The sequence below is a fragment of the Lynx rufus genome, unplaced genomic scaffold, assembly GCF_022079265.1.
Source record: "Lynx rufus isolate CCGP_SWC_20201006 ecotype Redwood Valley unplaced genomic scaffold, mLynRuf1.p SCAF_27, whole genome shotgun sequence".
In the NCBI taxonomy this organism is placed as follows: Eukaryota; Metazoa; Chordata; class Mammalia; order Carnivora; family Felidae; genus Lynx; species Lynx rufus.
In genome coordinates, this window is record NW_025814842.1 from 10,523,956 (window position 1) to 10,548,381 (window position 24,426).

General features: G+C 56.9%; 1 protein-coding gene across 6 annotated transcripts in view; it reads left to right on the plus strand.

Moving 5' to 3' along the window:
• CLIP2 (CAP-Gly domain containing linker protein 2) overlaps positions 1–17,499 on the plus strand; it is a 75,315-nt gene extending 57,816 nt beyond the window's left edge. For 4 of the 6 annotated variants that reach the window (XM_047089105.1, XM_047089103.1, XM_047089107.1 and 1 more), the window contains 9 exons: positions 919–1,023; positions 2,764–3,699; positions 5,651–5,708; positions 9,482–9,565; positions 10,544–10,700; positions 12,275–12,434; positions 14,094–14,276; positions 14,564–14,626; positions 15,505–17,499. In XM_047089105.1, coding sequence (XP_046945061.1) covers positions 919–1,023; positions 2,764–3,699; positions 5,651–5,708; positions 9,482–9,565; positions 10,544–10,700; positions 12,275–12,434; positions 14,094–14,276; positions 14,564–14,626; positions 15,505–15,516 — 1,758 coding nt within the window. In that variant the 3' untranslated portion in view covers positions 15,517–17,499. The remainder of the gene's footprint in view (positions 1–918; positions 1,024–2,763; positions 3,700–5,650; positions 5,709–9,481; positions 9,566–10,543; positions 10,701–12,274; positions 12,435–14,093; positions 14,277–14,563; positions 14,627–15,504) is intronic. The other 2 variants (XR_006964032.1, XM_047089108.1) reach the window with 2 other exon arrangements.
• Positions 17,500–24,426: the final 6,927 nt, after the last annotated feature.

The window sequence follows — 24,426 nt, forward strand, 5'->3', positions numbered from 1 at the left end:
TTTACACTGTCCCCGTCACCCTTGCCAGAGACGGGCATGTGTGTGGCTAAGTCCCGCCTCGTCGGAATGGCCACACAGATTGGCCTTAAACTGCTTCTCCTGGATGAGGGAGGCCGAGGAGGACTCTCTGGCTTCTCCCCACGATGAACTTGGGTCTCCAGATTGCCCCGGGGGCCCTGGAGCCGGCACCCTTGGCCCCTGCCACCCTCGCAGATCTGTTAGAGGAAACCCAAATGCCAGGCTGGATGCCCTGAGAACGTCGGGCTTTGTTGGCCTGTGAAGCTAGGACAAAAGCATTCTGGTGCTTTTGGGAGACCGGGCCTCCTCCGCGGGGCCCCCGGGGGTGGGCACTGACCCTCCGGGCTCTGGGCAGGGCAGCAGGAAGCAGGGCCTTGCAAGGGGGGTAGAGAGACTTTTTTAAAACCTTCCCATTGGCTTGGTTCTTATACTTTCAACTCAGGCCCCCGGGGCCAGGAGTCCTGGGTTCATTTGCTGACACGTCTATCCTGAGGGCCTCCTGTGCCTAAAATGAGCAGTAGCCCAATGAGGAGCGCGAGGAGGCTGGGGCCCCTCCCCAGAGCCGCCAGGGGAAGGACTGACCACCTGGGGAGCATGGGAGGAAGCGCGGGGCCCTCTTGCCACCCTCTCCAGGGGCAGGGTGGCTGGGGCGGGGTTGCGGCAGCCCCTCCTCTGCCATTAAACCCACCCAGCCCGGTCCCCTCCCCAGACCTCCTCTGTCCCGGAGCCACCCTCTCTCCTTGACCCGCTCTCCTGTCTTGTTCACGGAAGATGACGCCGCCTCTCTCTCTCTCTCTCTCTCTCTCTCTCTCTCTCTCTTTTTCTCTCTCTTCCTCTGGCTTCCTCTGCCCTGTACTCCTCTCCCCTGGCCCGCCTCCCCACCCGCCCCGGGTGGACCAGACCCAGACGCAGCTGGAGCACGCGCGCATTGGGGAGCTGGAACAGAGGCTGCTACTGGAGAAGGCGCAGGCCGAGCGTCTGCTCCGGGAACTAGCCGACAACAGGGTAACGCCGCCCTCCGGCCCCATCACGCCTCCTTCGGCTTCTCTGTTTTATTATTTTCTCTGTCTTTGGCTGCTTTCCTCATTGTTTTGCCTTCTGAGCCCCTTCTAGGAGGGAAGTCGAGGCTTGGGAACCCTTCCACCCCATTGCCATGTGACGCCCTTTGGGGAGCAGGGGGTCTTGATTGTCCGGGACTTCGGGCCCCGGCTCAGGGTCCCACTGGCTGGGAATGTCCTGTGAGACCCCGCCCCCCCCACCCGCCCCATGCACTGCCACAGCAAGGCTTTGTCATGTTCAGAAATGGGGTGCCTCTCGGGAACGTCCTGCCCCTTATATGGGGCACCTCCTGTCTCCCTGGGCTGGGGAGGCTGAGGAAGGTGGGTGGTCAGGGGTCTGCAGACCGAAGTTTCTCTAGCCTAGGGGGGTATTTTTTTTTTAATGTTTATTTATTTTTGAACAAGAGAGGATCCAAAGCAGGCTCTTCACTGACAGCAGCGAGCCTGTTGCAGGGCTCGAACTCACGCACCTTGAGATTATGGCCTGAGCTGAAGCTTAACCGCTTAATCGACTGAGCCACCCGGGCGCCCCCTAGGGGATCTTAACTATGGTTGCGGGAGGGGCCAGCCAGAAGGACCTGGGGCTTTTGGGGAGTGGGGATGTCCATAGGGCGTGAGGTTCTGTGTCAGACCCAGGGTGGGGCTGGTGAGATACAGCAGACTAGGGAAATGTCTGCTGGAGCAAGGGGGGAGGTCCTGCCAAGGCCCAGGTCCGGGTTCTGGGCCCAGCTGGCCCCTCGGTGCCCACCATACCTTTCCCGGGGCCGGGCCCCCTGTGCCAGGTACCCACGTCCAAACAGCTGGCCAGCCCAGGCCAGCTGTGGTTCTGGCAGTGGAGCTAAACAGCCAGCTAGCAGTGATTAGCTCAAACCATCTGAGCAGGGAGGGCTATGGGGCGAGCCACGGTCGGTTTCTGCAGGCCCGCCTCGGCACGCAAGTGTGTGCGTGTGTCAGGGGGAGTCTGGAGACACACACGGGTCCCTTTGCACACCCTGGCCGTTGCTGGGTGACCGTACGTGCTCGTGTGGTACACACACATATGTGCACGGAGGCTCTGCCTGCAGAAACCGACCCAGTCACGGTTGACAGGCTGGAGCCCCCCACACTGAGGCGCCTTGATCTAGGGTTCAGCCTGATTATAAAAACAAAAGCAGATTTATTGAACTACAGGTCACCTTCAGAAACAGTTTTAAGTTAGCGAAAGACTTAAAACGTGTCGATGAATGTACTGTTTCCAAATCCATGACCACTGTCGTGATCCAAATGGGTTCTTGGAAGACGGAGCCTCTGATCTCAGTTTTCCATCAGGAGGTGGGTCTGGGAGCATTAACTTTGTACCGCCTCAATTAAACCAGACCCTTCTCTGGCCAGCCCCTCCGCGAATCGACCCATCCGGCTGCCAGATAATGCAAAATTCCCTCCTAAAGAAAGCCAGAACCTCCAACAAGTGGTTTCTTTTAACCACTGATGTGTCCTAAGCCACCAAGGGCAGCGGGGACCGTCCCGTCCCGGAATCACAGGGCCGCAAGCCCAGGGAGTCCTTCCGGAGGCTGGGACGCCCAGGCGGGGTGGGCGCCCTTCCCCTCCACGAACCTCCCCCGCGGGGCCGGGGTCCGCCCTTGCTCCGGCCACGGCCCCTCGCCCTCCCGCCGGCCCGCTGACCTCGGTCTCCCTCTCTCCCCGGTAGCTGACCACGGTGGCCGAGAAGTCGCGCGTGCTGCAGCTGGAAGAGGAGCTGAGCCTTCGGCGCGGCGAGATCAAGGAGCTCCAGCAATGTCTGCTGCACTCGGGCCCGCCACCCGCCGACCACCCCGAGGCCGCCGAGACCCTGCGGCTGCGCGAGCGGCTGCTGTCGGCCAGCAAGGAGCACCAGAGGGAGAGCGGCGTGCTGCGGGACAAATACGAGAAGGCCCTGCGGGCCTACCAGGCGGAGGTGGAGAAGCTGCGGGCGGCCAACGAGAGGTACGCGCAGGAGGTGGTGGACCTCAAGGCCAAGGTGCAGCAGGCCACCAGCGAGAACATGGGGCTCATGGACAACTGGAAGTCCAAGCTGGACTCGCTGGCCTCGGACCACCAGAAGTCCCTGGAGGACCTCAAGGCCACCCTGAACTCGGGCCCGGGGGCCCAGCAGAAGGAGATTGGGGAGCTGAAGGCCGTGATGGAGGGCATCAAGATGGAGCACCAGCTGGAGCTGGGCAACCTGCGAGCCAAGCACGACATCGAGACCGCCGTGCACGTCAAGGAGAAGGAGGGGCTGCGGCAGAAGCTGCAGGAGGCCCAGGAGGAGCTGGCGGGGCTGCGGCAGCACTGGCAGGCCCAGCTGGAGGTGCAGGCCAGCCAGCACCGGCTGGAGCTGCAGGAGGCCCAGGACCAGCGCCGCGACGCCGAGCTGCGGGTGCACGAGCTGGAGAAGCTGGACGCGGAGTACCGGGGCCAGGCGCAGGCCATCGAGTTCCTCAAGGAGCAGATCTCCCTGGCCGAGAAGAAGATGCTGGACCACGAGCTGCTCCAGCGGTCGGAAGCCCAGAGCAAGCAGGAGGCCGAGAGGCTGCGGGAGAGGCTTCTGGTTGCCGAGAACAGACTGCAGGCCGTGGAGTCCTTGCGCTCATCCCAGCACGGCAACGTAGGCGGCCGCCTCTCCTGCCGGGCGGGAGGGGGCGCGGGGGGGGTAGCCCCCACAGTCACGGGGGCCCCGGTGTCGGCCGGCCCCCTCTTCCCAGCCAGGCCCGGGCGAGAACGGAGGGCACCTCTCGTGCCTCCATCAGTAGTGCAGGGTGACCGTGGGGACCCGAGGTGGTCTGAGCTGACCTGGCTGGGTCCCCGCAGCCCAGGCCTGCAGAGATGCGTACCCCAGCACAGAGCACAGGCTTCCTCCTGATCCCCGGGTCTCTGTGTCTCCCCCACGTGTCCTACTGCGCAGGCTCCCGGCCCTCCCCCAGGTGCCAGCAGCCAGGAGCTCCGTGGGGCTCGAGCTCTGTCCCCAGGGTGGGTGTTCCGTCTCCCACCCTAATGCCGACCCAGGTGACCTGAGCTGCGGGTGGCTCCCTCTCGCCTGTCCTAATGAGCCCGAGCAGCCGTCCAGCGGCCACAGTGTGGGGGCCTCCAGAGTGGGCGCTGGGAGGTGGAGGGGGGTCAGGACCGATGTTGCCTTTTCTCACCTTAACTCTTGCTAGGTCAGCGTTCGCTCTGTTTCACAGATGAGCAAACCAAGACTGAGACGGAGAAATTTTCCCAGGGTTTCCCGCCCACCAGAGGCAGAGGTCAAGTCCAGCCCCACAGCTGGAGGCCAACAAAGGGTGCCCAGGATGACAAAAGTCAAACCCTACCCGAAGGACAGCTGGCAGCATGGTCATTGCCTTCATACGGGCCCTGGGGCTTCGCGAGCTTCTGATTCCCCTTGTGCCTTTGAACTAGAAGTTAGCGTTCCAGCAATAAGGAAGTGTTTGGGAGTTTCAAGGAACAGGATACCTTTTTCGTAAAAGGAGCCCTGCCTGCATGATGCCTTGTCCTCCCAGGGTGGCAGCCTTTCTGCCCCCTTTCTCCCAGGGAGGGACTGTTTTAGCAAGTGCTGTCCCAGGATCCTGGGCAGAGAGAAAAGGAACAGTCTCTGAGCAGCTTGTGTGCAAATGGCCTCACTGCCTTCTCAGAGCAGGGGTAGTCAGGCCTGGGACCCCAGCAACTGGACTCCTGTAGCAGAGGAGGTTTCAGACTGCTGTGGTTCCAGAGGACAGCCCCTTCCTCTCGGTCACAGACCTTAGGCCGAGGAGTGGGCGGTGATCTCAGCAAGGCCCTTCTCTTCATTTCCACACACCTGGGGCCTTGGCCGGGACCCACATGACTCCCAGATGCAGAGGTTTCAGTGCAGAGACAATGGGCTGAGACTTAAAAAGGGGCTTGGGATGTATGAGCAGAAGTATGAGTGGCAGGTTGATGGAGGTGACTGCCTGCTCAGCTCTGGGCCCGTCTGATCCACAGTGTTAGACTGGCAGACACTGTGGATCAGAGGACAGCCTGCTTGGGCAGGAGGCTGAAAACTTTTTTCCAAGAAGCCATGGGGAGCCTGTTAATGTTTGCCATTCAGATTTTTTTTTTCTTAATTGATCTTTTCTTCTTTGGTTTCTGGGTTTATTATTAAAAAGTAGCATTTATTAAAGTTCCTCGGGAGCTGGCCCCGGGGCGTGCTCTGCATTCGTTCGCAGCCCTCGGACAGCCGATGCTGCTTTTACGGGTAGAAACCAAGGCTGGGATTTTGCCTCTGGAAGATGATGGAAATAGACTTCCAGGACTAATCTCTGTGGGCGTCCCAGGGAAGGAGACATCTGTTTAATATAATAGACGTTTTCAACAAAGGAAGGAGTGGGAGGTGTTCACACAGAAGCTGCACAAACAGCCTTCAGGGGCGCTGGGGGCAGGCGGGGGTCCTCTCTTGTCAGGGAGGCAGGACCGAGAACATGTCTGCTCCTTGCCACCGTACCAAGTCCCTGAGAGCCACCCTGTGTAGGCGTGAGGTGGGCCGGCTGGGGCAGGGGCAGGGGCAGGGGCCAAGCATCCCCCTTACCAGAGCCTTCTTTCAGATGATCGAGTCCAACGACATTTCAGGGGAGAAGGTCAGGATGAAGGAGACTGTGGAGGGTGAGTGGCTGCTGGGCTGGGTGGGACCCTGGGCTTTTTGTTTTACATCATCTGCCCACCCTCTGCTCACTGCCTCCCCCCACCCCTGTCCCCCCTCCACATTGCCGGAGTTCCCTCCCTAAAGGCACCGCGTTGGCCAACCTCAGTTTACTTTCCAGACACGTTTATGCACATCCAGACCCGTAAGTGCCGGAGGGTACCACGCCTCCCTGCTGTCCAGCCCCCCTTTCTCCTTTCCATTTAATGGTGCCGCATCTTGGAGGCCGTTCTTATCCACGGTTTCCAGTCTTTGTCTATTGTCAACACTGCTTCAGTGAATTACCTTCCCCTCTTTGGGTCTCCAACGGTTTTAACTCCCAAATGCTGTGGTTCAAAGTGTGTTTCCCCACAAGCCTTACCGCCAACAAACTTCATCAGACTTTGTGACCTTTGCCAGTCCGAGTGGTTCTCCCATGAGATGACGTCACCTTGCCTCTCTCTTACTGTGAGCGAAGCTTCCTTTCCAGTTCCACTTGGCGTCTTTTGCCCGTGTTGTTCCTCGCGGGTTGTTCATCTTTCTGTTGATTTTTACAAACTATGTACGACATTGCAAACATTCCTTTCCCGTTTTGTGGTTTGCCTTTGGACTTTTCTCAGGGTCGTATGTGCCGTGTGGATTTGTTTCAGATCAGTCTTTTCTGGGGCACCTGGGTGGCTCAGTCAGTTAAGCTCCTGACTCTTGATTTCGGTCCAGGTCACGATCCCAGGGTCGTGAGATTGAGCCCTACATCAGGCTCTGTGCTGGGTGTGCAGCCTGCTTAAGATTCTCTCCCTTTCCCTCTGCCTCTCCCCTGCTCACGTGTGCACATGGGCTCTCTCTCTCTTTCTTTCTCTCTCTCTCTGTCTCTTAAAAAATAAAATAAAAATAAATAGGGGCACAAGGGTGGCTCAGCCGGTTAAGTGTCTGACTTTGGCTCAGGTCATGCTCTTGTGGTTTGTGAGTTCATGCCCCGCTTTGGGCTCTGTGCTGACAGCTCAGAGCCTGAAGCCTGCTTCAAAATCTTTGTCTCTCTCTCTCTCTCTCTCTGCGCCCCCCGTCCCCCCGCTTGCACTCACTCTCTCTCTCAAAAATAAATAAACGTTAAAAATTTTTTTAATAAATAAATCATTTAAAAGTCAGTCTTTTGGGGCGCCTGGGTGGCGCAGTCGGTTGAGCGTCCGACTTCAGCCAGGTCACGATCTCGCGGTCCGCGAGTTCGAGCCCCGCGTCGGGCTCTGGGCTGATGGCTCAGAGCCTGGAGCCTGTTTCTGACTCTGTGTCTCCCTCTCTCTCTGCCTCTTCCCCGTTCATGCTCTGTCTCTCTCTATCCCAAAAATAAATAAACGTTGAAAAAAAAATTAAAAAAAAAAAGTCAGTCTTTTCTTTTTTGGCTTCTGGGCTTCTTATTTTTAAAATGTATCCCGTGGTTTCTTCTAGTACTTCTTTAGTTTCATTTTCTCTGCTCAAATCTCTGGTCCACCTAGAATTCATCCTTCTATAAGGTGTGAAGGAGGAACCATTTTTCCCTCCCTAAAGGGTACCTATTTGTCCTATTACCAGTTTTGAAAACCTCATTTCAAGCTCTCCACTGATTCGAATTACTAATCTTACCACCTTCAAATTCCTTTATATAACTGACTTTATTTCTGGTCCTTCTATTCCATTAGTAACCTGTCTGTTCGTGGGCCAGTTCTATAAGGTTTTAATTATTGAAGCTTTATTTATATCATCATGACTGCAAGCCTAGCCTTTCCCGCTCTGCTTTTTCAAAATTTTTTGCCTGTTCTTTTTTTTTTTTTTTAAGCTGATGCAACATTAACATAGAATTAACTGTTTTAAAGTGAGCAATTCAGTGGGCATTCGGTACATTCACGGTCTTGTGCGACCACGACCTCTGTCTAGTTCCAAATCATTCTCATCTCTGCAGAACGAAATCCCATAGCCATTATCAGTCACTCCCCAGCCTCGGACCACCACTTTCTGTCTGGATTTGCCCATTCTGGATATCGACATAAATGGCGTCCCGAGACACCTGGGTGGCTCCGTCAGTTAAGCATCCGACTTCGGCTCAGGTCACGATCTCACAGTCCGTGAGTTCGAGCCCCGCGTCGGGCTCTGTGCTGACAGCTCAGAGCCTGGAGTCTGCTTCGGATTCTGTGTCTTCCTCTCTTTCTGCTTCTCCCCTGCTCACGCTCTGTCTCTCTCTCAAAGTAATAAGTAAACATTAAAAAAAATTTAGAAGGCATCCTACAACATGTGGCTTTTTATGTCTGGCTACTTTTACTTAGCATACTGTATTCCAGGTTCATTCCTGCTTACGGCTGAGTAATATGCCGTCATACGCTACACTTTTTATCCACCCGCCTGTTGGTGGATGTTTGGTCTGTCTCCACCCTTTGGCTATTGTGAGTCGCGTTGCTGTAAGCACACATGTGCAGGTGCTTTGCAAGCGCCTGTTTCCAGTTCTTTGGGGGGTGTGCACCTTCGAGTTGCTAGGTCATATGGCATCTCTGTGTTTAACCCCTTGAAGAAGTGTTTGCCAGACTCTCTCGGCTAGTCTTGCTTATTGGCCAGGTGACTTTAGAATCAGCTAATTCTAGCTGATTCTGGGGTGGCTCAGTCAGACATCCCACTCTTGATTTCAGCTCAGGTCACGATCTCACGGTTTGTGACGTAAAGCCCCGTGTCAGGCTCTGTGCTGACAGCCTGGAGCCTGCTTGGGATTCTCTGTCTCCCTCTCTCTCTCTGCCCCTCCCACTCGTGCGTGTGAGCGCCCGTGCCCTCTCTCTCTCTCTCTCTCTCTCTCTCTCTCTCTCTCTCAAAATAAATAAATAAGCTTTAAAACAAAAATAGAGGGGCGCCTGAGTGGCTCAGTCGGTTGGGCGTCCGACTTCAGCTCAGGTCACGATCTCGAGGTCCGCGAGTTCGAGCCCCGCGTCGGGCTCTGGGCTGATGGCTCGGAGCCTGGAGCCTGCTTCCGATTCTGTGTCTCCCTCTCTCTCTGCCCCTCCCCCGTTCATGCTCTGTCTCTCTCTGTCTCAAAAATAAATAAACATTAGGGGCGCCTGGGTGGCGCAGTCGGTTAAGCGTCCGACTTCAGCCAGGTCACGATCTCGCGGTCCGTGAGTTTGAGCCCCGCGTCGGGCTCTGGGCTGATGGCTCAGAGCCTGGAGCCTGTTTCCGATTCTGTGTCTCCCTCTCTCTCTGCCCCTCCCCCGTTCATGCTCTGTCTCTCTCTGTCCCAAAAATAAATAAACGTTGAAAAAAAAAATAAATAAATAAATAAATAAATAAACATTAAAAAAAATTAAAAAAACAAAACCAAAAATAGAATCAGCTGATTTAGTTCCATAAGAACTAAAATCGTATTGGTATTTATATTGGCATTACATTACATTTATAAAGTAGCGTACAGAAATGTAATGTTTCTTGCGCTTTCCATAGATTATCTTTTTTAGCACTGCTCTGAGGCTATCCAGTATTCGAACCCCCACGACTGGGTGACACGGTACCAGGACCCCAATTTCTCACTCGAGGAAACTGAGACTCTGAGAGTTAAGTGGCCCGAGACCACACAGTGTAGGAGTCTCTTACCCAGAGCGGGTTACCCAGAGAGAGGGCTGGTGTGGGGGAACGTTTGGACCCTGGAGGCCAACTGTGGCCTCGTTTTAGGGTTCTTGCGGGAAGGCCACCCCCTCCGCCCCTGCACCTGGAACACTGCAGGCAGACCCCTTGTCTCTCCCTCCTCCCCTAGGCCTGCAGGACAAGCTGAACAAAAGGGACAAAGAGGTAGTAGCCTTGATGTCCCAAACCGAGATGCTCAGGGCCCAAGTAAGTGGTAAGTCTCCTTCCTGCAGGGCAGGTGTGGGGGGGGCTTTCATGGGGGGCCTCAGCCGGTCGGGCGTGGAGTGGGTTGGCTCCTGGGTCAGGGCGCCCTCTCCCGTTCTGCCCCGAGAGGGCACCATGGACCAGTCCACCCGCACTGGGTTTGCACCTGAGCCGTGGTGAAAGGGCCGGTGTGGCCCCCACAGTGTCCATGAGACAATGAGGGACCCCGGCCGGCCTCTTCCCCCGGAGCCAGTTCTCCGTGTTCTCTCAGTGAACTCCACCAGGTTGCTCTCTGGTCTTGAGGACCATTTCACGGGTGACAAAGATAGAGTGGCTGCTGCCCCCGGTGCCTTTCTAGCTGAAGTACCAGGATTTCAGATTCCGGGGGAAGGATGCCGGCCACGGCAGGGGACGAGACACAGAGGACACGAGGACAGAGGGGGAGCCCGGGGAGAGGCAGGGGTCTGGAATTGGTGACTTCGTGAACCGGCCCTGCTTCTCCCACCAGAACGCCAGTGGTGGTGTCCACGAGACGGCCCCCCTCCTGGGGAATGGTTCCCACCCCCACTTCTGTCCAGTTCCCACCACATTCACGTGGCCTCATTGGTCCCGGCCAAGGTCAGCTGACCTCAGACCCCTCCAAGGAAGGCTACGGTGAAGATTTTGCTTTCCCTCGTCCAGGACACGGTCGTAAGCGCCCGGGTCCTGTCTCGGGCAGGGCGGACCGCTCCCCCGGCCCCGAAGGGCCTGCGCTGCTGTGCTTGGGGCCGTGGCCTGCTTTGTGCAGCTGCCCCCTCGGCCCCTTGCTGCCCGGCCCTGCAGGACGAGAGAGACCCGCTCAGTAGAGCGTGTGGAGTTGTGTGGTCCCCCCGAGAAACCCGGCTCCCTGCCCGGGGCCTTCGCCGCCCTCCCCCCCCCCCCCCCGGGTGGGACAGATTCCCATGGCGATCCTGCCCCTCTCTCTGCTTTCCCTGCCGGCCGACCTCAGCACTGGAGGCGAAGTGCAAGGCGGGAGAGAAGAAGGCGGAAACCCTCCAGAAGGAGAAGCGGCGCCTGGAGGCTGAGCTGGAAGCCGTGTCCCAGAAGACCCACGACGCCTCGGGCCAGCTGGTCCTCATCAGCCAGGAGCTGCTCAGGAAGGAGCGGTGAGTTAGCCGTGGGCGCCGTGGTCCCGTCGGGCCCGACCCTGGCGCCGCTCCACCTGCCTGAGAGGCAGGGCAGGGGCGGGGCGGGAGGGATAGGTGGCTGGCAATGGCCAGCGCCCGCCGTAGTCCCCCGCTGAGCTCGGATGCAGCCTCGGAATCCTTCTCGACACGGATCTCCAGGCAGAGCTTGTAGGCAAGATGAGTGGTTCCCACACTTCTTGGTCCCCGCACCCCTTTCAGCACTTCAAGGTCATGAGGATTCCCCCACAGCGTTTGCTTAATGCTTCTGTATTTGCCATGTTATCAATTAAAGCAGAAATTTTTAAATATTTCTTAATCCATTTAAAAGTCATAACAAGCTGGGGTGCCTGGGGAGATGAAGCGCCCGACTCTTGGTTTCGGCGCAGGTCGTGATCTCACGGTCTGTGAGTTCGAGCCCCGCATCGGGCTCTGTGCTGGCAGCATAGAGCCTGCTTGGGATTCTCTCTCTCCCCCTCTCTCTCTGTCCCTCCCCCGCTTGTGCTGTCACTGTCTCTCATGAAATAAATAAACGTTAAAAAATTGTAGCAAGCAGGGGAACCTGGGTGGTTCACTCAATTAAGCGGCAGACCGGCTCAGGTCATGATCTCACAGTTTGTGAGTTCAGGCCCCATGTTGGGCTCTGTGCTGACAGCTTGGAGCCTGGAGCCCGCTTAGATTTCTATGTCTCCCTCTCTCTTTGCCCTTCCCCCAACCCTAGTCTCTCTCTGTCTCTCGAAAATAAAGATTAAAAAAATTTTTTTTTTGATAATAATTTTTTTAAAAATCTTAAAAAGTAAAAAAAAAAAAAAAATAGAATGTCTTACCACATGAGCTCTCTTGGGTGAATGTTTTATTTGTTTTGTTTTATTTTTTTAATGTTTTATTTATTTCTGAGAGAGAGACACAGCATGAGCAGGGGAAGGGCAGAGAGACAGGGAGACACGGAATCTGAAGCAGGCTCCAGGCTCTGAGCTGTCAGCACAGAGCCCGATGCGGGGCTCGAACTCACAGACGGTGAGATCATGACCTGAGCTGATGTCGGACGCTTAACCAACTGAGCCACCCAGGTGCCCCTTGTTTTATTTTTTAATTAAACCTTCTGTTCTCTCTTTATCTTTTTTTTTAAGCTTATATATCTATTTTCACAGAGAGAGAGAGAGTGCACGTGTGCATGTGAGCAGAAAAGGGGCAGAGAGAGAGGGAGAGCACAGAGCTGGACATGGGGCTCGATCCCACAAACCATGAGATCATGACCTGAGTCGAAATCGAGGGTCAGATGCTTAACCTACTGAGCCCCCCAGGGGCCCCTGTTCTCTTTTTTTTTTTTAACTTGAAAAACATTCCGGAAGAGACCCAGTTCTCTTGACCATCCCATCCCCAAATCTGGCCCCTCTTGGTTTCATGCCTCGTGTTTCCACAGCGGCCCCTCGTGGCACAGGTGCTGTGTCCCTGTCAGGGTGGCCTGTCTGTAGGCACCCGGTGAATCTCCACAATGTGGGAACAGAGGGCCAGGGCTGACTAGCTCTTCTGTGCCCCTCACTGGCCCCTGCCAGGAGCCTGAATGAACTTCGAGTGTTGCTGCTGGAGGCCAATCGCCATTCGCCAGGGCCCGAGAGGGACCTGAGCCGCGAGGTGCACAAGGCTGAGTGGCGGATCAAGGAGCAGAAACTCAAGGATGACATCCGGGGCCTGCGAGAAAAGCTGACTGGGCTGGTATGTGGGCCAGGGGGTGGCCTGGGGATGGGGGGATGGCAGGGTGGGCTGAGGCTGCCCCAGCTGTGGCGACTGGCAGCCTCCTAGAGCCAAGTCACAGGGAGGGCTCAGAAGGCCCTAGAATCACAGGTCAGCGATGTAGCCGGTGGAGGGGCCACGGCGACCCGTTTGCAGACGTTGTAGCCGGCCATGTGGTCGTCTGGGGGATTCAGGGCAAAGGAAGACTTCCGAAGAACTTGAGCTTGTCCAGAGCTAGGATGGACTGCTTCAGGGTGAGCGCCCCATGCAGGGGAGGAATCAAGCCAGAAACCAACTCCTTGCTCAGGGCTTGGCAGTGGGGACTCACGCATCAGTCGAAGGAGGGAGATGGGTATATCAAAGCACCTTCTGACCCTGGGGTTCTGGGAGCTGAGACCCCTCCATCAGGAGCAGGAGCCTGACTGGGCTGAGTCCCCGAGGTGGGGGCCGGAGTAAGCGGGCTGTGCGTTGAGGACCAACCTGTGGCCAGTTACCGCGCCTAGTCCGTTGCAAGAGAAGGACAGGACCCTGTCTGGGAAGACAGGCTGCTGTCCTAGGAAGTTGCTCCAAAGCCCCTCCCTGCCCTCCCGCTCAGCCGCTGGGGTTTGGCCATTGGAGGAGACAGAAGAAGGGAGGCCTTGAGGGCCGGGGGGAGGAACAGGACCCACCCACAGCTGTGGGGGCCCGTAGGGTCAAGGGCTAAGGGGTGTCACACACCCCTCCAATCCTGGCGGGTCTAGCCAGCAGGCAGGATTCCAGGGCCCTTGCGGTCCTTGTGGCTCTGTGAGTCTGGACCTAACTCAGGAGAAGACAAGGCCCTGGGGCTGGTGGAGACTTCAGAGTTTTGATTCTGAGACTTTCCCTGAGCTTCATGGAGTGGGGGCAGTGGCATTCTGGCTCCTCTCCGTGGGGAACGGGCTGGTCAAGTTTACATGGATGTGGGAAGTTCCCCTTTACCCGGGGGCGGCCTCTCCTGTGTCTCTCTGAGCTGTCTCTTCCCCACCCCCCCCCCCCGCCCCGTGCCACAGGAAAACCGGGGAAGGGCTTGGTGGTTAGAAAACCCCCAAAGTGAGGGAGTTTTAGGTGGACGATCAGAGCGGAGCGGAAGGATCTGGAAGCATGCGGCCCAGGGGCAGTTTATGTGGGAGCAGGGAGGCTGGCGGGTGTATCTCCAGGCACCCTGGTGGGCAGGGGTCAGTCGTGGAAGACTTGGGAGCTGAACGTCACAAATGTCCTGTTGGGGAGGGGAGGAGGGTAAGAGGTGATGAAGCCGTGGATCTAGGGGTGAAGGGAAGGGACCCACCTAAAGACAGTGGGGGAGGGGGAAGGGGGGAGTGGGGGCCACAAGAAGGAAAGAAGGGAGGGCGTCCTGCATTTCAGGACCTGGAGAATCTGAAGCATCTGACAGCCTGGGAATTCAGGGCAGGGGACAAAGAGGATACTTCAGTGGGGACCCTCGAGTGGGGGAGGAAGGCCTGGCCCAGAGAGCAGGGGGGGCCAGGAGAGCTTCCTGCCTGGAGGAGAGACCGCCCTCCCCCCAGCACACATGTGCACAGGTATGTGCATGCGCGCACACACACACACACACACACACACACACGATCGCGTGCGTACTCCCCCTCCCTTCCCTGCTGCTTCCAGGACAAAGAGAAGTCCCTGTCGGACCAGAGGCGCTACTCGCTCATTGACCCGTCCTCGGCGCCTGAGCTCGTGCGGCTGCAGCACCAGCTGATGAGCACAGAAGATGCGCTGCGGGACGCGCTGGACCAGGCTCAGCAGGTGGAGAAGCTCGTGGAGGCCATGAGGAGCCCCGACAAGTCCCAGGTGAGCCGTGGGCCAGGGCGGCTGACCCGGCGGCCAGCCACGGGGCGCCGTCCTCGGGAAGCGTGGCCCTGTCCTCCGGGAGTCCCGGCCCAAGGGGTACGTGGTTTGATCTTGAGGAGGAGCTCAGACTAAGCTGGGGATGCAGCCTTGGTCCCCCGGGGTCCTGGGACCCGCATTCTGAAGAGCCTCTGATGGCCCCAAGGGGAAGACCTCGCCACCTAGGGGCCAAACCAGGAACTGCTGCCTGGTGAACCTCTCAGCATCTGCGCGTGACTCTCCCTCAACAGGCCGTCCCCAATTCCGGATCTGCAAACGGCATCCACCAGCAAGACAAGGCCCACAAACAAGAGGTAAGGGGCGCCCTGGCCCCGGGGAGACACCCTGGCCGACTCCTCTGGCCAAAAAACCCCGAAAAGCCACCAAAATCATGACGGTGCATTTGCGCCAGAGGCTTCACCGTCGGGTCGCTCACGACCTGGGGCCAGTGCAGTTAAAGTTGGCTCGGCTGTCATCTGCTCTTTTAACCTCGTGTCTCTTTTTTTAAGGACTTTCATAATAAAAGTTAAAACATGTCTATTAGGAAACGTTTGGTGGGGGGAAAGACCCAAAATAGATAAAGAAGATAGTCCTCCTGCCCAGAGGTGACCAAGGTTGACATTTTGAAATGATATCCTTCTTGAACTTTGCTGTGTGTGTGCGTGTGTGTGTGTGTGTGTGTGTGTGTGCATACCCAGTCGGTCCTCATTATTCACAGATTCCTTACTTGCAAACCTACCTCCTCGATAAAATTTGTGACCCCAGAATCAATACTCACGGCACTTGTGTGGTCATTCACGGACACGTGCAGAGGGGAGAAAAATTCGAGTCACCTGACATGCACGTTCCCAGCTGAGGTCCAACAGACGACCCTCTGCCACCCTGTTCCTGCTCTCAAAAGTCAACAAGTGTCCTTTCCACGGTCTACTTTGTGCCACATTGGCCGCATTTTTGTGTACACGGGCACTCGGTGCTCTTTGTGAGACCCATCTGCTCTCACCCCTTCCCCTAAACTGCTCCCACCCTACCTCCTGTCTCACTACACCCCAGACACCGCAGAGTGGCTTTTCCTGCCCCGGGGCCTTTGCATGTGCTGTCCCCGCTCCCTGGCACAAGTGGGCTCTCAAACAGCCCACCCCACTCCCTTCACTATCTGAGACACGCTTGCTGATCAAGGCCTTGCTCCCCCCAGGAGAAGCACTGACCCTGAGGGACACCGTGGAGCAGCCGAGTCCACAGCAGAGCCCCTCCGGCCTGCCCCGGCGGCGCCCCCTCCAGGCAGGGGCCAGGACTGTCACTTTGGAGACAAGAACAGTGTTTATAACGATAATGTGCCCACTGCCGCGGACAATCCCCCACCCCGACCCCCCTGCCGGACCGGGAGGCTCCCTCAAGCACCACCTTCCACAGCGAGCGGTACAGTCCTGGCCTGGACCCCGGGACCTTCAGCCTGGACACCCTGGACGCCCCGGCAGTTTCTGGAGTTTGGGGAGGCTGAGGTGATCCGGCCAGGCCCCTCTCGAGCTGCCCTGAGGACCATCTTGGCACCCCAGGTGTGTCCCTGCCCTCCCGTTCTTCTCCTTCTTCTCCCGGGTTCCCCTGAGACCCCAGAGAGCCATCGTCCTGGGAAAGGGTCAGAGGGGGCCCAGCTAGGCACCAAGGAAGGCAGGCCAGGCCTCAGGAGCCCGGTGGGGACCCCCTTTTCTGCAGCCACTTCCGGGCCTAAGCAGTCCCCAGGCTTCTTGCCCCCACAGGCTGAGCCTTCTTCAAACAGTGGTCCGAGACCCGTCGGCCTGTCTGCCCAGTGAGGCCCGGGTTCGAGGTGTTGGGGGCAAGGTCCTTCTCCCCCCAGCCCCCAACACCATCTCACATACACAGCTCCAAGCTGCTGGCCAGAGGGTAGCCACCAGGGCCAGGAGCCACAGTGTTAGGAAAGTTCAGAAGCCCCTCTCCCCATCCCCCACCACGCACCTGGCTTGGAGCGGGGGCAGGGTGGCCGCAGGGCGTTTGGACTGGTCTGGAACGTGTCTCCTGGGTTGACCAGACGCTCCGAATCTGGGCCTGTGCCCTGCGCCACGTGCACCCCCTGACCCTTGGCACACGCACGGAGGGAGCAGGCGCGCACACGCGGTCGTGGGGGGTGGGCATTTGCAGTCAGCCGCGCTCAGGACGCACACGCTGGGGTGCACAGGACACACGCTCTTGGGACCGAGCGCCAGGTCTGGCAGGCCCGCGCCCACGTACATCGCAAACGTTGCTGCCACCTGGCTGCGTGCCCACACGCCCAGGCATACGTAGGTGGGTGAGCGTTCAGGGATGCGTGTGCCACACACGTGCATCGGAATGCACACGTACCAACAGCCCCCTTTCTTACCAGGCACCTGTCCAGAGCTTTGTAAGCCCGTCTCCTATAGCCAAGGAAAGAGCCCAAGGGATGTTGATGACGAGAAAAATCTAGCCGCCTCTCTCCTCTGCCCCCCGAGTCCAGCTGAGTTACTCCAGACCTGTGTGTAGCGGGAAAAGCCAGTTCAGAAAAGCCTCTAGAGCCGGAGGGCCCGCAGGGTACTGCTTTGGGCCTGCCTCCACCTCCCGCAGCTCAGGGAGGGTTTTCGTTCGGGGCCCTCCCCTGCCAGAGGTTCGCAGGGGAAACCTGATGGCCCATGGTGGTGTTCCCGAAATGCACCAGGATGGGTACGCAGACTGTGCCCTGGGAACAACCTTGGTGGCCTTTGGGTGCTCCCAGGCACAGATGCGTGTGGCTCCCATCCTTGCCCAAACTCAGCCCATCCTGGAGGGGGCAGCCAGTTCGTCCCATCAGCCCCCCACCTCCCCACTGGCTTCTGGTAGCTCTCGCATGCGGTTTTATTAACAACAGTCTAGAAGCGATGCTTTAGTGGCCTAACCCAGAGTCAAATACTACTCTTTCCAGCAAAATCTGGCAGCTCGCCCCTCCTACGGGAGGCACTGATTAGTCTACTAACAGCCAAAGGCCCACACCAGGAGGGGTTGAGCCCCCAAGGCGGCTGGCAGGTGGCAAAGAAGCCACTTGGCTGCGAGCGTCTCCGCCTGTCCGGTGTGGGCTCAGCCGTGCCCCGTCCCCAAGCCCTCCCGCACCCTTGCCCTCCCCAAAGTGGAATTGTTGAAGTGTGGCGAGTCTGTGCTCGAGACAATAAAGCTTGTGACTGAGGTCTGGGGCCTTCGTTGTCTGCTTTTCTCTGTGGGCGCCCCAGTGCATGCCAGGAGTCGATAGTCCCATTAGCTGCCAACTAATTCCTACTCAGTTGTGAATGACTGATGGGGGCCTCAGAGGGCCTGGCATTAAGAAGTCCGGGAGACTGCACCTGGCCTTGTCCAAAGAGCAGGAACCCAGCAGGGACGGGACGAGCACGAGAGATAGGTCAGCGGGACGGGAGGCGTGGCAAGGCGGCCGGGCAGGGCTGGGGGTCTGGATTTGAATCTGCTGGAAGTATGACTGGGCCCAGAAGGAAAAAAACAAAAAACCCCTGACGTGCCAAATGACGAACACGAGTTCAGTGAGTTCGGGGAGAACGTTTAACCTTAGTGAGCAAATTCTATCTCCTGCAGCAAGCTTTCTAGAGATCAAATGAACAGTCGAGGTTTTGCAAGCTCTGTGGTCATTTTACAGGTTTTGCAGTAGACGTTGCCTCCCTGGGAGACCGAATGAGGCTATCGAGGTTGACAGCTGAGTCTGGAAGCGTCGTGCGGTCTCCCGAGCGCTGCATCAGCACAGTGGGAGGAAGCAGAGAGAGGAAGTCCTCGGGTGAAGGGCTTAAGGAAGGGGCCGTGTGCAAGGTGTGGCCACGGCTAAGGGAACCCACAGGGCACCACTGCCACCTCAAAGGGGCAAAGGAGCTGTGAGTGAAACCAAAAGCTGCAGCTGTGGAGGGGACCCCACCCCAGGCGGTGCGATCTAGGCGAGCAGGATCTGGAGGGTGATGAACCCAACCGGGAGCCCAGGCAAGGCAGCCTGTTGGAGGGCGAGAGGCCAGCCCCTGGGCGCACAGAGCCCGGAGAGAGGGGGTGCAGAATGGGTCTGGGGAGGGGGTGGGAACAAATGGGGAGCTCTGGGGCCTCAGATGTTAATGGGCTCTGTCGTTCCGGAACCGACCTTACCAGCCCGGCATTTTGAGATTCAGAGAGCTCCTGCAAACAGGATTCTTTTCCTCTCCAGGCTTCTCGGACACCGCTGTGATTTCTGGTTCCTTTCCATTGCCTCCCCCTGCCCCCCGCCCAGGCCCCATCACCGACTGAGACTAAGGGCCCTAAATGCGTCACTCTTGCTGATGGGGGCGGGTAGTGTTGTGGAGGGTGGGAGGGCAGTGTTTCTTTGACCAGTTCAGACTTCAGGGCAAACTGCATGCTGGGGGCCTGTGGTCAGAAAAGAGCGGAAGCCCCCGCCCATTCAAGGCTCCTGGAGCCAGCAGTCAGGGTGACCCCGTGTTACCTGCTGGGAAGAAGAAGGTGCTGGGTGCAGGGAGGAAAGAAGAGGGGAGCAGGCAGGGAGTGTCAGAGAGAGTAGGGGACCTGGCGGCTCAGGGAGAGGCCCGGGGCAAGGCTGGAGCACAAGTCTTACTGTCACCAGCGCTGAGGGTGCGGGGCACACGAGGCCAGAGGGCAGAGGGCCCGAATCTCATGGAAGGAGCCCCCAAGAGGTGCCGGATAGAAGACACCTGTGCCGGGATGAGAGAACTCCTTGAGGGGCTGGTGAGGAAGGGGAGATGTCCCGTCCTCAGGGGCTCACAGCCTCGGGGACAGAAGGCTGCAGGGATGGGGGGTGGGGGCTTCGGGATGGTGTGTGCAAAGCGGAAGGCCTGGAGGGTGGCCTTGACCCTGCGTGTGTGTTCGGGGTGGGGGTGGGGGTTCTCAGCACCCCTCTGGAATGAGCACAGGCACCCTTGTCAGGACATCCTTGACAGCCAGCCCAGCTGCCACCCTCTGACTGTGTGGACCAGGCCCCCCATGCTCTTCTTCCCTGAGCCTCAGTTTCCTCATCTGTGACATACAGAAAATAAAACCGTTCTCACACACTGTGGGATCTAAACGAGACCCCAGAATGGGGCGCCTGGGTGGCTCCGTCGGTTAAGCGTCCGACTTCAGCTCAGGTCATGATCTCGCGGTCCGTGGGTTCGAGCCCCGCGTCGGGCTCTGTGCTGACAGCTGGGAGCCTGGAGCCTGCTTCAGATTCTAGGTCTCCCTCTCTCCCTCTCTCTCCCGCTCTCTGTCTCTCTCTGCCCCTCCCCCACTTGCACTCTGTCTCCTCTCTCTCAAAAGTAAGAAGAACACTAAAAATATTTGTCTTGGGGCGCCTGGGTGGCTCGGGTGGCTCAGTCGGTTAAGCGTCCGACTTCGGCTCGGGTCACGATCTCACGGTCCGTGGGTTCGAGCCCCACGTCGGGCTCTGTGCTGACAGCTCAGAGCCGGGAGCCTGTTTTGGATTCTGTGTCTCCCTCTTTCTCTGACCCTCCCCTGTTCATGCTCTCTCTCTGTCTCAAAAATAAGTGTTAAAAAAATTAAAAAAAAATTTGTCTTATAACTGGGAGTTTGTACCTTTGACCCCCTTCGCCCATTTCACCCACCCTGCAAACCGCCCCCCACCCCTGGTAACCACCCATCTGTTCTCTACATGTATGAGGGCTTTTTAAAAATTTTACTCCACATATAAGTGAGATCATACAGTATTTGTCTTTATCCATTCCTCTCGATGCTCAGCCGGGTTGAGAAATACCGTGTACTCTACCCACGAAGACATGGGAAGAGACGAATGTTGGTAAGAACATTATTAATAAAATAGGATGGACAAACTGACGCCAGAGTCTGGACGGCCTGTCGCCATCAACCAAGCCCCCGAGTCCCTGACTCAAGCCTTGAGAAGCTGCCTGGGGCTGGGGGGGGCGGGGACAGGGAGGAGGAGGCGGTCAACCCAACGACAGCCCCCAGGAGGCGGAGCAGAGGCACATCCTGAGGGTCCCAGTGAGGAGGAGGCTCCCACCCACACTCCAGCTGGGAATATCAGCTTGGACCAAACCCCTGCATACAGAGCCCTGCTTCTGACTGCACTTCCCAGACCAGTGAGGCAGGAAAGAGAAAGGAAAGCTCACCAGGGTAGAGCAAAGAAAGGCAAGGGAGCAGCTGCTGGGGGGAGTCAGAGCGAAAGAACCAATCTCTGAACACAATCTGCCCGCAGAATCCACAGGAGTCACGAACGCGCTGGAAGACACGGTGAGATCTGTTTCTGGCCGTAAAGCCGGCTAAACCTCATTAAACAAACAAACAAACAAAATTCCTCTTGATATAATTTCTCCTGATGGAATGTGCCGGATGAAATACAACCCACATGCTTCCCAGCCTATAACTGAGCCTGCAGGCAAGTACGGGAAATCCTCGAGGGCCCAAAACAAATGTCTGCCCCGGAGAGTGGTTAAGCCCCTTGTAAGCGGCAGCTGCCCCAGGGCATTTGCCAGTGCTGGAAACCCCGAGGCTTGGGATTTTATGGCCACAAGGGGCTCAGCGGACAAAGCTTTGCAAGGTGGAAAATTGGGACCAAGATGCCTGTCAAAAGTCAAAAATGACTGAGCTACAACTCCCTAAGAAATAAGGACTAGGGACGTCTGGGTGGCTCAATTAAGCTAGCGCCTGACTCTTGATTTTGGCTCTGGTCATGATCTTACTGTGCGTGTATCGGCCTCGACACTGACAGCTTGGGATTCTCTCTCTCCCTCCATGTCCCTCACTCCCCTCTCAAAATTAATAAGTAAACTTAAGAAAGGAAGGAAGGAAGGAAGTCCCACCCAATGTGGGACTCAAACCCACAACCTGAAGGTCAAGTCACGTGCTCCACTGACTGAGCCAGCCAGGCACCCCAAAATATATTTTTTTTAATTTTTTAATGTTCATTTTTGAGAGAGAGAGTACAAGCAGGGGAGGGGCAGAGAGAGAGAGGGGGACACAGACTCCAAAGCAGGCTCCAGGTTCTGAGGGGGTCAGCCCAGAGCCAGACACAGGGCTCAAATTCATTCACAAACCACAAGATTACGACCTGAGCTGAAGTCGGACACTTAAACCGACACCCTGTAGAGGGACGTCATTTAAAGAAGACACAGCTGAGAAATTTCCAGAATTGGTGAAAGATATGAAATGCAAAGAATCCCGAGAAGTTTTATTTATTTTATAAATAAAAAAGAAATCCACACCGAGGCACGTTACATTGAATTTGCAGAATGCCGGAGACAAAGAGCCAAGCAGGACTCACAGGGTATAATCCTAAGGGCAACTTGACTTGTTCGAGCCAGTGGTTCTCAACCTAATGTAAGTTTTCCCTTAAGGGGACATTTGGCAAGTCTCAAGACATTTTTGGTGGCCACAAAAATGTCCATCATTTGAGAGGTTGTGCTACTGGTAGAGGTCAGGTTGCTACTAAATTCCCTTCTTCTGGGGCGCCTGGGTGGCTCGGTCAGCCAAGCGTCCGACTTTATCTCAGGTCATATCACAGTTTGTGAGTTCAAGCCCCACACCGGGCTCTGGGCTGATGGCTCAGAGCTTGGAGCCTGCTTCAGATTCTGTGTCTCCCTCTCTCTCTGCCCCTCCCCTGCTTGCGCTCTGTCTCTCTTTCTCTCAAAAGTAAATAGACATTAAAAAAAAAACAAAACCCTTCCGGACAGCCCCCCCCAAAGAATTATCCAAAGCAATTCTCCTCTGACTCTCTCTTATCACCCTCGACTGGAGTCCCCTTTTATGTTCCTGATGGGCATGAATTGCCTAACAGTGCCTGAGAGCTAACATTTGTCATCAAGAGACAGCACCACACTGCGGCTTGAGCCCCTGACTCAGGCATTAACCCACCTGTGACCTTGGGCAACCCCCAACCTCAGTTTCCTCATCTGTAAAGTGGGGAGTGTAATCCCCAGGCATGGGGGATCGCGGAGGGAAATGTCAGCAGTTTGCAGGTGGCAGGGGTGTGGGGGAGCATCCTTCCCTGGGTCACTCCTCCTGGGATGGGATCGGGTGGGGCCCTGGGTCCCGCTTTGGGAAGATTCAGAACTCGGAGCAGCAGTGTTCTGGTGCGGGGTTGAGCCACTGTGGGTGGCAGTGGGGACCAGGGGTCCCTTCGACACCCCACCCGATGCTCACAGCACTGGCCCCCTGAGCTAGGAAAGGAACCTGAAAAGGCTTAAGAATGAGACCATCTGGGGCGCCTGGGTGGCGCAGTCGGTTAAGCGTCCAACTTCAGCCAGGTCACGATCTCGCGGTCCGTGAGTTCGAGCCCCGCGTCAGGCTCTGGGCTGATGGCTCAGAGCCTGGAGCCTGCTTCCGATTCTGTGTCTCCCTTTCTCTCTGCCCCTCCCCCGTTCATGCTCTGTCTCTCTCTGTCCCAAAAATAAATAAATGTTGAAAAAAAAAAAAAAAGATAAAAGAATGAGACCATCTGGGGGCGCCTGGATGGCTCAGTCATTTAAGTGTCTGACTTCGGCTCAGGTCCTGATCTCATGGTTCATGAGTTCGAGCCCCGCGTTGGGCTCTGTGCTGACAGCTCAGAGCCTGCAGCCTGCTTTGGATTCTGTGTCTCCCTCTCTCAGTTCCTTTCCTGTGTTGCCCCCTGCCCCCTCAAAAATAAATAAAGATTAAAAAAAAAAAAAAAGAATGAGACTGCCCGGGTTTGAATTGCAGCCCAGCCACTTAGCTGGTTTACGACCTCACCAGAGCCCCTAAACTCCTTGAGCCCCTGCTTTCCCATCTCCAATATGACTAGGACAATGAAATACACTGCACTGGCTTGTTATGACAATCAAATGCCACATCCCTTCCTCCCAGCCCAGGGTCTGTCACATGCTAGGGAGTGGTCTCAAGAACAGGGGACTCTCTCGTCCCACTTCGCCTCTTTGCTCTCCGTGACGCCTGGACCCCTGACTCCACGGGGACCCATCCAGCCCTCTTGCCTGTAACGCTGCCAGCTCACCACCAGGTGTCGCGCTCGGCTCTCTCAATCCCCATCCGTGGATGGGAGGGACGACTGAAATCCAGAGCGCCGAAGGCTCAGGGCCAAGTTCACAAGCCAGCCCCACCTGGGGACCCAGATGTCTCAGCTCCTGACCCTAGAGTTCTAGGCAGATGTGGCCTCCCAGATGTGGTTCCCAGATGTGGTTCTGGCCTCTCTATGAGTGTCCATCTGGGACAGTAGGGGGAGGATGGATGTTCCTTCTATCACCAGGACCCCAAGAGGCCAGGACTTGAAGTCTCCCCGCTGCCGTCACAGTGCTCCTCCCACCCCACCCCTGCGCCCACTCCCCACCATCGACCCTGACCCTGGCCCTGCAGGATTTCAGGCTGATTTGCCCTCCTGACTCCAGGCACTGCCCCCATCCATAGAGCTGGCTCCGGAGCCTGGAGTCTCTGTCTTAAACTGTCACCACTCCGCCCTCTCCATTCTCAGCTCTGGACACCCACTCTGGTCCCTCTCCTGTTCCCCATGAGTGGCTGAAAAATGTCTTAAGACTGTAATTTGGGGTCCAGAGTAAATTCAGAAGGCAACATGGGACAGGGCAAATAACCGGGAAACTTAGATCCCGGCCCAGACACCCCCCCCCCCCCAGAGAAGCCATTCCAAGTGACGCACACCCACACCCTTTCCTCCCCTGCCTTCCCCCACCCCCTCATGGCACACATCTCTGTCTGAGGGGACATCCTTGTAGGGAACCATGGGTTCTCTCCATGGTCAGGCCCCACAATGGGCTCCCTCATATCCCTAACTTTTAGCCTAGTGCCTGGAACATCGTAGATGCTCAATGCACCCCCCCCCACACACACACCCCTAAATCTTCAATGTTGCCCCTCCTCTTTGCTACTCCCTGAGCTCCAAACATTGCCAGGCTCACCCTCCATTTAAAAAATGTTCAGAGCACCTGGGTGGCACATTCAACTGAGCGTCTGACTCTTGATTTCGGCTCAGGTCATGATCTCAGGGTTGTGGGATTGAGTCCCGTGTGCACTGAGTATGGAGCCTGCTTAAGACTCTCTCTCTCTCTCTCTCTCTCTCCCTCTGCCCCTCTCCCCAGCTCATGCTCTCTCTCTCTTAAAAAAAAAAAAAAGTGCTTCCTGG